The 14524-nt window shown below is 34.9% G+C and overlaps 1 protein-coding gene across 1 annotated transcript in view; it reads right to left on the bottom strand.

The window, feature by feature from the left end:
- Nucleotides 1-3025: 3025 nt before the first annotated feature.
- The window catches only part of CDC40 (cell division cycle 40), a gene marked incomplete at its 5' end in the record, with an annotated part of 54769 nt that continues 43270 nt past the window's right edge, over nucleotides 3026-14524 (bottom strand). Inside the window, 5 exons of the mRNA XM_082669199.1 lie at nucleotides 3026-4956; nucleotides 5957-6101; nucleotides 8485-8561; nucleotides 13202-13335; nucleotides 13579-13694. Coding sequence (XP_082525325.1) covers nucleotides 4779-4956; nucleotides 5957-6101; nucleotides 8485-8561; nucleotides 13202-13335; nucleotides 13579-13694 — 650 coding nt within the window. The 3' untranslated portion in view covers nucleotides 3026-4778. The remainder of the gene's footprint in view (nucleotides 4957-5956; nucleotides 6102-8484; nucleotides 8562-13201; nucleotides 13336-13578; nucleotides 13695-14524) is intronic.

The raw sequence follows: 14524 nt of genomic DNA, 5'->3' as shown, positions 1-14524 counted from the left end.
CCCCTATCCCCCTTCCTCCGAGCACAAGGAAGTCTACCCTTGCTATAGCTCTGGAGAAAATCAAATTTTCTCATGAGAATTTGAAAACTTCAGCCTGTTTAAAGAGTTGAATCCATAATCACGTGGTTAAGAAATCCATAAGCTGAAAAATTTAGATATAAAACTGGTTCTAGGGGGTGATGTCTCAGGGGTACATGGCAGAAGCAAATGTAAAACCACTCAAAGGGACTCTTCAACTTGGACTACAAAGTATTTCTTCCGACCCACGTAAGATGAACTCCTAATAAAAAATTACAACTCCTAATAAAAAATTACAACTGACAAGGAAATGGCCCACCATGAGATAGAGTTAACAGACACATTATACACTGGGATTTTCAGTCCAAGAATTTGCGATAACAGAATAACAATCTTAAAGAAAGTATAAATTATTTGATGTGATTAAAGGCATAAAAGACTATATAGAAACCATAAAAAATAAGACATATGAAGAACAGGTAGATATAAAAAAGTACAAATAGACCTACCACAAAGGAAAAATAGTCACTGGAATGAGTTTAATGAATTAAACAGCAGATTAGACACAGCTGAAGAGACTGTAAAAGTGAACTGGAAGATAAACCTGAGGAAACTGTCCAAAATGTAGTACAGAAAAATATGAACATTTATATTGTTTAAATAAGACATCTTATGAGTAGTTTGAACCTTAAAATGTCTTTGAGAAGATGAAGCAGTAAAGCTGGGTATTTGAGCCACTGTGTGTAAAAAGTGGTACTAGAATTGTATGGACAGTATGGTAACCAGCAGCCACATGTTGCTACTGAGCATCTAGCATGTGGCTAGTATGACTGAGGAGATGAATTTTAAATTCTATTTACTTTTAATTAAGTTAAAAACTTATACTTGATTCAATTATTAGAAAACTCTTAGTAGGTCTGCTTGGAACAACTTAGGCGTGTAAATCTACTTTGTGTGAAACAGATAAAATATTTGATGAAAATTTAGTGTCTGCATTGAGATGTGCTGTTAAGCGTAAAATACACACCAGATCTTAGTATGAGAAAAGTAAAATATTAATTTTAAAAATAATTGAATGTTGAAAGAATATTTTGGATCATATATTATTTATACTAATATCCCCTTTTTAATGTGGCCATTAGAAAATTAAAAATTATGTATGTGGCTCATGTATTTCTATTAGTGCTATACTAGAACACATACTTAAATACAAAATGTTTGAGATTTGAGTTAGTCCCTCAGATCTCAAAAATGCTGAAGGTTGGAGAGTAGGATGTGGGGAGCTAAAAAATCATCTGAAGACAGTTATTGCAGTTACAGGAAGCTGTAAAAGCAAAGGAGTTATCACTTTGTCACTAAAAATAAAGCCACTCTAAGGACTCTGGCTGCAAGTTGTGACTTAAGTTTCAGATAAAATTTCAGTGTTTAGATTGAGAAAATTGTTTCTACAATTATTAAAGTGACTTTGAACAGGGAAGGTGTACATATAAACATGTAAAATGTATATCATATTCACATACATACATGCATATAAATACATGCACACACATACACACACGTGTATATATTTTTGGTTAGCTACATTTCTCTGAGTTTACACACTCTAAACAGTGTAGTTTCTGAAATACTCAAGATAAACTCAGACTCCGCTAATTCTCATTCTTAGTGTGCATATCATCTGGGGAACTTACTATAGTAAGTGCTGACTTTGAACCAGGGAATGAATATATAGTATTTGTAAAATTGCAGTCTTTTGCTAGTTCATTCACTTTATTTACCCACTGATCAAATAAATATTTGATAACATAAATTTTGAACCAGCTGCTAAGATGGAATCTTCTTTCCTCTGGATCTTCTCTTCTCCTTCTTAGGTCCCTTAGTAATTGCCTTGTTTACACTGTATTTCATCAGTTATTTCATGATCCATTGAGAAAGAATGCCGCCAATTAAACTATGACACATCATTGATTTTAAGACATAGCCCTATTTCAGAGATGTTAAAAATGTGAAAAACCTGCATCTTTGATGAAATATAGCATCAATGTTCCCTAGGTCTCACTTTGAGACCCAAAGTTAATACTGCTGATGGATATTTTGGCCTGGATGGCACTTCACACTTCCCTTCTCCATACCTGAATTCATTATGGTTTCCTCAACCAACCACTACTTTCTTCTGAATTCTGTATCTCAGTAAGTGACACCATCTCCAGGTGGTTCTCAGTCTACACTCTGAGAAACAGTATTCTTCAAGTAGAGTCTCTATAATTGTTGCTAGTGTTGCAATTCTTACAGCTACCATCCAAGGGTTTGCTATTTCATTGTCCATGTTTTCTTCCAGGTAATTAATAAACATGCTGAGGACATGAACCAGCCTCACAATGTATCCTCAAAAATCACTCTATACTGTTCTACTTAGAGAAGTGCCTGTTTGAGGCTACGCCCTGTTCCTTATCTTAAAACGGGCTCCCTATTTAGGACAACATATTCTCAGCCTGTGCTTCAGTATTGAAATATTCATTAAACCTTCACTAAAGCATCACTTTTATTCTAACTTTTAGGAAGGAAATCTGTCCTGGGTGTGACAAAAGGGTTGCGGTGAGGAAAAGGAGCCAGATGGTAACCACTTAATTCCAGTCACAACATAATCTGTAAACTTTCTTATGCTGGAAAAGAACCCCACTCATTTGTATCCTCTAAAATGGATGCAATCATGACTCAGTGGCACCAAGTGGATAAATATGGACTGTGTTAAACTTAATCTATGTGCTCTGAGGACACTGCCCTGTATTTTTGTCATTTATTTAGAATAAACCCATTAATATACTATACTCACCTTTAAAGCATCATTTCTCCCCAGAAAATCAAAATGACCCATTTAAAATATGCAAATGGTTTAACGTGGTGTCTTAGAGTTAAGACTTAAAAGGAGACTAAGAACGAAAATTTTGATAACACTTTCTACAAAAGTGCTTTATTTAAAAATAGTCTTTTTAAAAAAAGCGACAACTTTTATATACAGTTCCTTAGTTTAGAAACAGTTAAAAACACAATAAAGTAGACCCATATTTTGAAATTATGATTTGTAACATACACAATACTGGTGCTGAACAAGATAGTTCAAATGTATGATTAACTTTTTGTCCCATCATATTTCAGTAATTCACATTTGTTAAAACCAGTGGTTGGGACTAAAGAAAAGCTCCTGTCTGAATTTTTTCCTCTCCAGGAAATGGTAGGCACCCTTCCCAGCAGATAAAGAAATAGAAATCACAGCAGCCAGGCAGTGTATTCTTATTTCTTTGAGTGCCTGTGTGTCCAAAAATACATCTCTACCACTTTTATTCTCTTTTTCTATTTTCTTCTTTGCAATTTATTTATATGTGGCTATAGCACCTGGTCATCTATACCAGGTCTTTTTAAATTTAATGTTTAAAAATGGAAGTTCTAAGGCTATGGAGCATGAACTGCTCTTGATAGCACAGGACTCAGAGCTAATAATGATGTTCCTAGGATATCAACACTCAACATGATTCTGGTCTCCAAGTCAGCACTCTGAGCAGCTATGAACCAATCTTTTACAGCATGGTATTGAAATATTTCACACTACATTCAAACATCTAACATAGATTTGTAAAAAAACAGGAGAAATGTCTTGTCAAACTAAAGTGCTCTTGGTTACTATATTTAAGAGGCTATCTTGATTTCACAATCTGAAGTTGAAAAAAAATTTTTTTAACCAATCACAGTCCCTGCTTCTCAAACTGGGAAACCTAGCCATCTTTCTGGAGTGTCAATTTTACCCAAAGATTTGGAAAGAAGTTTAAAATTTTTCTAATCTTAAAAAGTTTTATTGAATATATTCATAAGAAGAATCAGATTAATTTTAATAGATAAAACATACAGCTTCAAAGAAATTACAAGTTGACATTTTGAACTATGTCCTCACATCCAATCTCCTATGAGGAGTATTTCAGTAGTAACAACAGTGAAGAGGTGAGTGACCTAGGAGACCCTGATTTTTGAAAGTGTAGCCAGGTCTTTATTGGACAGTAAATACAAATACAGTTCAAAGTCTTGATTCATTCTCTTGAGTTCCATCTTCAAAAATAATGTAATTCTCTAATTATATACAATCCTGTCTATACTGATCAGGAAGAAAGTCAAGGAAAGAACTCTGGACTGATTTTTATTTTACACTGTTTAATAATTAGAGGAATGCTGCAGTCAGAGAAGATTGCTGGCTTACAACTAAACAGACACAACATATGTCATAAAAAATAGTGGAACTCGTGAATCCGAAAGATTAGAACTTGACCCACTGAAAATAAAGGGAACAGTAACTGTGGGTGGTTTTATCCTTCTTTCAGATTCACATTAAATTATACCATCCCTGTTCTTCCCTTTTTGTTGAAGAGGTAATCCACTAGGGATTCCTTCTTAGCTCTAAAGGGATCCTTTCAGTACGTCATGGGAGTAAACCCAAACTGCCTGCCAAAAATAACTACTTGTCAAATATAAAGTTAATGGTCATTCTCTGTATAAATAACATCTATAAAGAACAAAATGAAGTTGCCAATGAAATTATACGAGCCAAATTTACAAAGTTTTTTTCTTTTAAAACAATGGTTCAACTTCATAAGGCCACGTAAGAAAATCATAATCTGTAAATCAAGTTGTCATTTAACACATTTAATAATTAAATATAGTTAAATATGATACTGGATCAAAAATGATCCCAGATAGTATAAGGATTAATCCCATTAATCCCACAATTTAATGAGACCATCCCAACCACAAGTTATGACTTTAGATGTTTCATGAGGATGCCACACTGCACCTATACACACTTTATCATGAGCTTTGAATCTACTGTAGAGTTTTGTGGTCTTCCAGTCCCAGATGTTTAATTTTCCATTTCCATCTCCTGAAATCACATAGCTATAATGAGAAGAAAAATAAATTCAAATTATTCAAACACCTTCAACTGGTAAAGTGGGTGAGGAACAGAGAAATAATTTACCTTTTCACCTTAACGTAAGAAAATCACTGTGATTATATAATACTTAGAATAATAAGGTAGAGTATAAAGCAGTCTATAATTTAAACTTCTATCAGAAAACCTCCCCACTGAGTGACCAATCTAAGAGTGAAAAATTATTTTTAACTTGGAAGATTGGGAGAGCCAGAGGCCACAGTGAATGCGGTATCACAATCACTCTCTAGACAGTCAGAAACAGTGTAAGGGAACCAATTTCATACAGAGCCAGCAAACACATGTAGACCCATTCAACTATAGTGGACTCTACCACCTTCATAATTATTTTTGGCTCCAACAGCTTCTGAATATATACAAGATTCACTCAGAGGTAGGAGTCTAAATCCCAATTACCAGGCTAAACATACAAGTTTATAGGGATTTCTAAATTAGTGATACCCATACATTTTAGCTTAACAATAGGGGAATGAATGCAGAGTTTCACTCTTAGGAAGGCTATAGGCTTCAGAAATCTAGTGTGACCAGAAGATGGATTTGAGGTTTCAGCACAGAAAAGCTGTAGTGAAACTGTTAACTTCAACCCTGCAATACAGGATTAATTCTTCTGGTGCTCATTCAATCACAGCAATATAGAGATTACAGTCCTTCCAGCCTTGCTTAGAAACGCAGAAAGAAAGTAGGACATAGCCTATAAAGACAGGGATTCATTATGTGGTTAAAGGGCACAGAACTAAACAATATAAAGAGACAGACTAAAGAACTTAAAAAAAAGCCAAATGTAGCTGTCTTAATTTGTTCTTGCCTTTTATCTGGCACTTTGACAATCTGAACAATTCTCATACAATTACATATATAAAAGTGATTTGTACAGTGTTATTTGTACAGCAGTAGTTTATATCATTATATATGAATATAGGAATACATGAGAAGGTTTAAACTTACCTCATGTCTGGTGAAAAGTCTACCTGACAAGCATAGCCTGCTACCATATGGCCCTTAAAAATTTTTTTCTTATTTAATCTAAATCTGTTCTGTGCTCCAAAAATTAAGATTTGGTTGTCCATTGATTGGCACGCTAGCCATTTCCCTGTAAATGCAATAAATGAGACATTTTAGAGGAAGACTGAAAATTTTAAAAAGACTTTATTTAAATATGTTCAATCATTAATATTATTTTATTCCCAACTACTTCATAATAGTAGGAAAATTAATTTACCATACCACCTGTAAAGTGTTACAAATTTGTTGCTGGTGAGAGGTATTTATATATAAAGTAATGGATTTTGCTCATACAATCTTATATCATTTAGCACTTTTCCTATAAAAGCTTTTTTGTTTGTTTAAATTAGGATATACAAAAACTCTGAGTTTAGCATTAATAAAACTAAATTTTATGAAATGAAATTAATTTGTAGTAAGTATAAACAATAGAACCATGGAGAGAAAGAGACTTATTTATGTTAATTATGGAAAGAGGAAGGATAAACTCCAGGTGAGAAAACCTAGGATTATTAAATAAAACTGTACAAAGAAAGATATGACTAAAAAAATTCTAGTAACTGTTGTGGGCCACACTTGTTTTTAAAAAATTTTTTTATTGAAGTATAGTTGATTTACAATGTTGTGTTTAATTTCTGTTGTATAGCAAAGTGACTCAGTTATACAGATATATATTCTTTTTATATTCTTTTCTATTCTGGTTTATCACAGGATATTGAATATAGTTCCCAGTGCTATACAGTAGGACCTTGTTTATCCATTTTGTATATAATAGTTTGCATCTGCTCACCCCAGATTCCCAGTTCCCCCTCCCCCACCTCCCCTCCCCCCACCTCCCCTCCCCCCTCCCCTGGCCACCACAAGTCTGTTCTCTGTGTTAAGTCTTTCTGTTTCATAGATATGTTCATTTGTGTTGTATTTTAGATTCCACATATAAGTGAAATCATATGGTGTTTGTCTTTCTCTTTCTGGCTTACTCCACTTAGTATGATAATCTCTAGGTCCATCCATTGTGCTGTAAATGGCATTATGTCATTCTTTTTTATGGCTGAGTAGTATTCCATTGTATATATGTACCACATCTTCTTTATCCATTCATCTGTCAGTGGACATTTAGGTTGTTTCCATGTCTTGGCTATTGTAAATAGTGCTGCTATGAACTAAGGTGCATGTATCTTTTCGAATTATAGTTTTCTCTGGTTAAATGCCCAGGAATGGGATTGCTGAATCATATGGCAACTCTATTTTTAGTTTTTTGAGGAACCTCCATACTGTCTTCCTTAGTGGCTAAACCAATTTACACAGTATAAGAGGGTTCCCTTTTCTCCACACCCTCTCTAGCATTTATTATTTGTAGACTTTTTAAAGACAGCCATTCTGACTGGTGTGAGGTGGTACCTCATGGTAGTTTTGGTTTGCATTTCTCTAATTAGCAATGATGAGCATCTTTTCATGTGCCTACTGGCCATCTGTATGTCTTCTTTGGATAAATGTCTATTTAGGTCTTCTGCCCATTTTTCAATTTGGGCCACCTTGCTTTTATCTACCCAGGATCCACCAAAGCCACTAGAGTCTTAACTGCAGTATCTTTACATCCTATATATTTGTAAACATGATTAACTAAGGGATGACTCTAACAGTGCTCACAGTCTGACTGGGTAAATGGCCTTGTTCAAGATGGGCACAGTATTTGTAATGGATGGTTTAAAAATACACTATATGAAATTCAGGTGCACAGTGACAAATGTGACTGTATACAATATAGTGATTATCAGAACAGCACCCAGTGAGGTTGCTCTTCTCATAAAAATCATAGGGCATTTGACAAATATCACTGATTTGCCTGTGGCAGATGCCCCGACTAGAAAAGCAAACTCTTTCTTGTCCCCTCTTCCTTGCTCTATACTCACAGTAGCTACTGAGTTCACAATGCTGCCCAAATATCGGATCCTCCACTTTAATATCGTCATGTAGAATTATATCAGTATATCTGTAGTACTTGTACTTAAAAGGCAATGAATTATTAAATAGAAAATGGTATTAGACTTATCTTTTTAATTTTTGCCTGAAAAAATCTTTTACAGTAAATTGCTAAGGTGTTCTCTATGAAGAACCAGAACAAAATTTCCTATTCTCTGAAAGAAAAAGAGCTCACAATAAATCACTGAGCTGTTGAACATGATTCTGTTGGAAGGATAATTACATATAAAAAAACAAATCCTGATTCTCAGATAGAAATCCTTAGATGCTCGGGCAATGTTAGTTGCAAATCATCATTTCTTTTATATTTACCTTTTAAAAATAACAAGAGAATGGGTGAGGTGACTCACACATGAAAACCAGTGATTATTTCTAATATTGAAAAGATTTCCTTATATAAGTATGGCACTGTGACAGACTTCCCCTAGGAGGGAATGGCCAAGGCTCTTTTGAAAACAGAGCTCATTTAAAAACACTATCTACTAACTTACCATTTGGAGACAAAGTCACTGCAGGCATTGAGTGCATGCTGGGTTCTGCTATATACTTGAAATCCACAGGGATATCCCTAAAAATTAAAAATAGCATATCAGAATAGTAATTTCTAAAAGTACTTTTAGAATAATAATCTCTGAAACAAAAGAGATGCTCTTGAAATTATATATTTAATAAACCTTTCATGAAACTTCCTGGAAGAAGGAAAACCACAAAATGACATTCTATTGATTATTATAAAGCTTTTACTTTACAAATGACTTTCCATGATAATTACAAGTGTCAGTGATTTAGTTTTCTATCTCTATTTGATTTAAACTTTGGCCTTTATGTTTAAAAAAAATCTGTTACTATAAGTTCTTTAATAATGAACTCATCTAAAAATGTACCATGGTAGGCAGAAGCAAGATGTCTGAGCAAGCCTACAGGGAAATATTCTTATTTTACCTGCCAGTCAACCATAACTTGTTACTCTGCAAGCAGGTGAGAGTGCTAAAGAGCTTTCAGCAATGCAAGCAGATAGATGGTAGGCAAAGATGTACAGGGATCTGCAAGCAGGTCGAGCCCATCCAGATGGGTAAGGGATGGGTAAGGTAGATTAAGTGCTTGGTACCTGGACATCTTCTGTTTTTCAGCTTATTTGTAAAGTATTCCAAATGTGTACAGTGTAGGAGAAAAAGCATTAAATTTTTTTTCTTGTGAGTGATACAAAAGATAAAACAAAAACAACAAAAATCCAAAACTAGTCACCTAAATCTAGACCTATCCAAAATTCTAAGTGTCTTTTCATTTTTAATATTCTCCATGATAAAAAAATTCTTTACTAATTCTGAAGGATTTTGGTCCTTCAGAGACCATGAGACATCAGAATTGTTTTTTATAGAGTAATGTGTGGGAAATGTAATCTGATGAATAATACAGACTATAAAGCACCAATTTCAATGTCAAACCATGGTTCAAGTTCAAAGACTTTGATTAATTAGAACAATAATAATAATTTGCCTTTTAAGTAAGCATCTTCTCTAACCATCTCTCTATCAACCCGGAAGAAGAAGCAAATGATTGGAAAAAACTCTATCAGAGTCTTGGTTGGAGGAAAACATTTTCAGGTATAACCTGAAGAACAGTATCATTTATCAAATCTCCAACCCTTTAATACCTCTAAGTTACCAGTGAGAACTGACATTCAGAATGAATGACCCAAATGTATTGAGAAGAGCCTCAACCTTAAAAAGGTTCAACTACTTTTCCCTTCTCATTATTAGTGGCTGATAATTTTATAACATGCATTAAAAAATAAGAGCATTTTCTAAATTAAGTTAATGATAGTTCAGGTTCATGTCAATCAATGGTTTACTAAAATTTAAACAGATCCCTTACTTCAAGGACTCTTGGTGCAATGAGCTCTATAACATGAAAAGAATCTGAACACCTGTGAACTTCATAATTGCTAGTAAAAATGCTAGGCATAGTTCTATTTAATAAACATAATACTATATTCTAATTAGAAATTGTAAATCAGTATAATAAGCTAGTAACTTATGTTACAAATAATCTTCAGTCTGGAAATGAGATCATCAAAAAAACAAAACCTAACAAAAACCTATGAAGTTTTAAAAATAAAAGAGACATTTGTGCCAACCACTGTAAAATTTTCTTTTAAAAACATTTTAAGAAAAATAAATGCCTTTGGGAGAAAACATGCCTATAATATCTCATGAATTTAGAATTTAGGCAATTAGGATACCACAGGATGCTCAATATCTAATTACAATCTCCTGTTCTTCTTTAAAACTGTATAATAGTCTTAGTTTGTATAGTATTGTTTAAGAAAACCAAGGTTCCTTTGGGTGAACCTGGAGGGTAGGTGTTATGCTAAGTGAAATAAGTCAGACAAATACTGCATGGTATCACTTATTTGTGCAGTCTTAAAAAAAAAAAAAGTCAAATTCATAAAAATAGAGAGTGGAATGGTGGCTGCCAGGGGCTGGGTGGAGGGGTGGGCAGGGAATTAGGCAAAGCTAGTAAAAGGGTACAAACTTTTATCTGTAAGATTAATAAGGTCTGAGGTTCTAGTGTATACACCATGGTGGCTATAGTTGATAATACTGTATTGCATAATTGAAATTTGCTAGGAGAGTAGAACGTAGTGTTCTTACCAAACAAAAAAGTAAATATGTGAGGTGATGGATATATTAATTAAGGGTTAATGAATTATTTCACACCGTATACATATATCAAATAATTATGTTGTACACTTTAAATACATTACAATTTTATTTATATCTCAGTTTTAATTATACCTCAATAAAACTGGGGAGAAAAAAAGGAAAAGAAAAATCTTTGGAGTGGCTTCCCTGGTGGCACAGTGGTTAAGAATCTGCCTGCCAATGCAGGGGACACGGGTTCAAGCCCTGGTCTGGGGAGATCCCACTTGCTGCGGAGCAACTAAGCCCGTATGGCACAACTACTGAGCCTGCGCTCTAGAGCCTGCGAGCCACAACTACTGAGCCTGCATGCCACAACTACTGAAGCCCGCGTGCCTACAGCCCATGCTCCATAACAAAAGAAGCCACCGCGATGAGAAGCCCGCGCACCACAACAAAGGGTAGCCCCCGCTCGTCGCAAGTAGAGAAAGCCTGCGCGCAGCAACGAAGACCCAACACAGCCAAAAATAAATAAATTAAATAAGTAAATTTATAAAAAAAAACAAAAAAATCTTTGGAATCAGTTTGATCTGAGTTTGAATTCTGGCTCTTTCGTTTCTCGTGGAACCTTGGGCAAATTACTTAATCTATCTCAGTTTCCTTATCTATAAAACAGGAATAGGAAATACACCTATCTCGTAAGATTACTTGCCCATTAAATGAAATAGTTCATGTAAAATGCTTAGTGTGCCTGGGACATAGAAAGAGCTCAATAAATGTAACATCATTAAAAATCATGACAATGAGTTCCTTAGATATTCAGTGCATACTACATGCCAGGCACTGTGCTGGTGTTGAAGACAGATGGAGAATTTGACTGACACAGTTCTTTCTCTCATGATTAAGAACTCGTCAGGATGCAACACTGTAAATCAACTATACTTCAAAAAAAATTAAAAATAAAAAAAGAACTCAGCAGGGAAGAGAATAAATAAGCAAGAACTAAAAAGCTGTGAGAAGCAAAGGGTTGTCTGTGGGATAATAGAGAAGATGCCTAATCTCATGTGAGGATTGGTTAGGAAGGCTCGAATAGCAAGTGAGAATTAAACTAAAATCTACAGGATGTCATCATTTATAATGAAACAGTATCATGAGTCTTAGGAGTATTTCTTAAGCTCTGAGAAGGAAAAAAAAGAAACATGATCATTTAATCAAAATATTTTACTGACCGATGCTCTAATTAGAAAACATACACAAGTGTTCTAGAAGCCGTGTAACTGGTGCATCATTCAAACATTTACCAATTTCTTTTATACTACTTCCCATTTTCAAATGGAGCCGAAAATATCTGATAGAAACACCTGAAAGTTTAAGTATAATCAAACTGTTACAGTACATAAAACAAAACAGCTATATGTACACTAAACTATCTAGCTTGTTGTGCAAATGGTCTATATGGCTCATATAAAACTATATCCTTATCAGGTTCTCTGCATGTAACATCATTTCTGAAGTAGAAGAGATCTTAGTTATGAGATAGTCTCAAACCATGGACATTAAGAATGATGTTAAGACTATGTGTAAAGTACAGTCAACTCTCCATTAATTGGGGGTAATTTGGAGGGGTATACTGGTGATGGGAGAAACAGCAGTTAAATTACATTAAATCTTCAATTACCCAAACTGTCCTGACAATGGTTAGGGACGTGCTCAGGTCCCCAAACAGACTCAGTTTCAGGAGGAAACTACTGCCTGTAGTTCAAGGCTTCTCACTTCCTACAGCTGAACAACTTCTGGGGGTAGGGAGATAGTTTCTAGTCCCCGCAAGGCTGTAACCACAGTTGAGTTGTGCCTTATAATTGACTATCAAAACAAGCTGGGTTCCAACCAAACATTAACTCTAAAAAAAAGATTATTATGCATTGCTTTGAAAATCAACTATAAAACATGATCTATGATAGATACTTAGTGAAATCAGCTTTAGTATTTCTTGACTTTAGAAAAGTGTTTTTTTCTCTAGGAAAGCAAAATTAAGCAATATATTCTGATTATACTCTACAAGTAAAACATTATGGGCTATAAACAGCAGGACACAGGGGTGATGACATGGGGCAATTTTCAGTACTGAATAATCAAAATGCAGACATTTAAAAAATTAAGAGATTTAAAAAATATTTTCTTTGGGTTGGTTCTAAGGCTAGGATGTTATGCTCAATCCCTAGCATAAGGAACACAGTCTATACGTGTGTGACCCCTACTTTTCGTCAGTCATTTTGCAAAGATGAATAAGATACCTAATAAAGAATGTAAGATGGCACTATATAAGCTTTTTTACTAGTGCAAGAAAAAGGACTCAAAATACATATTCTTTAGAAAGATTATCTAAAGACTATGAAAAGTAGCATGTTTAAATTTTTATTTTCATATTCTGGATACCTAAATAGTTAAACCAGTTTGACAGGCCAGAGATCACAGTGGTGAAAATATTCAAATTGAAAGCCTTTCACTACAAAATTTTAAATTGTTTGCTTTATATTAATTAGATTTTCTACTGATAAAAACTCACCATTCCCAAACTCTTAGGCTCTTATCATCAGACGTGCTCACAAATCTCCTATTCTCATCAACAAAAACAATGGTGTTGACAGCTCCCAAATGCCGATCATATTCCTGTACAATTTCTCCACTTCGAATGTCCCACTGTATATCAAATAAGAGAAATGGCAAAGAGCAGATTTATGAAAACAAAGATCATAACTGTGGAAAATGGAGAAGGAAAAAAGATCTCCAAAATCGTGTTTTTATAGATTTACTGCTTCCAAGACTAGAGCATCAGCACTCCCTAGAAGTAGCAAACATTAAACAAGTTAATATTCCTTATTCTAGCCCCTCATATAGTGTAAAGCTCAGAAATCTTAATAAAAATATTGTGAAAAGACTTACTTGCACAATCTTTTTATCAGACATCCCAGCCACAAAGAGATTTTGCTTATCTTCATCAGGATTAAATTTGACACAATAGGGTACTTTTCGGTTTGTAAATCTTGATATACACTGTCCTAAAACCAAAGACCCAAGTTAAAGTAGGTAAAATAAATTTGACCATTTAAAGATAACCCTGGGATTAAGATCTAGAGATCATTTGCTAATAAATTTTGAGGAATGGCAACCTGCTTGTTCTTTACTGTAAACTACATTGTTCCTTTTCAAGGATTTTTAATGATTAAAAATAGTATATTCAAGGGGCTTCCCTGGTGGCGCAGTGGTTGAGAGTCCGCCTGCCGATGCAGGGGACACGGGTTCGTGCCCTGGTCCGGGAAGATCCCACATGCCGCGGAGCGGCTGGGCCCGTGCGCCACAACTGCTGAGCCTGCGAGCCACAGCTACTGAAGCCCGCGTGCCTAGAGCCTGTGCTCTGCAGCGGGAGAGGCCACCGCAATGAGAGGCCCGCTCACTGCAGCTAGGGAAGGCCCGCGTTCCCGCGTGCAGCGGCGAAGACCCAGTGCAGCCAAAAATTAAATAAATGAATGAATAAATAAATTTATAAAAAAAAATGCAGCTAGAGTTGAGGACCACTGCCAAAGAGGTTAAGAGTATGGGCTTTGGCATTACAGAGACCTTGGTTTGAACCCAATTCGACCATTACTAGCTGTGTGACCCTAGAAAAGTTACCTCTTAAGCCTCAGTTTCCTCATCTATAACAATAATAGTATTTAATCTCATAGTGATATTTTAAGGATTGACCAAGATACTGCAATATAAGCACTTAGTACAATGCCTGGTAGACAGTGTTCAATAACTATTACCTATTTTCTTTATCCTTAAAACTCAGTAGGATGAAAGATGGTTGTCTAATTATATAAAATTATACTAGCCACAACGTGCTGAT

The sequence above is a fragment of the Grampus griseus genome, assembly GCF_964374135.1.
Source record: "Grampus griseus genome assembly, chromosome: 13".
Taxonomy (NCBI): domain Eukaryota; kingdom Metazoa; phylum Chordata; class Mammalia; order Artiodactyla; family Delphinidae; genus Grampus; species Grampus griseus.
Note: the sequence above shows the minus strand (reverse complement) of the source record. Positions and strands in the feature narration are given on the sequence as shown.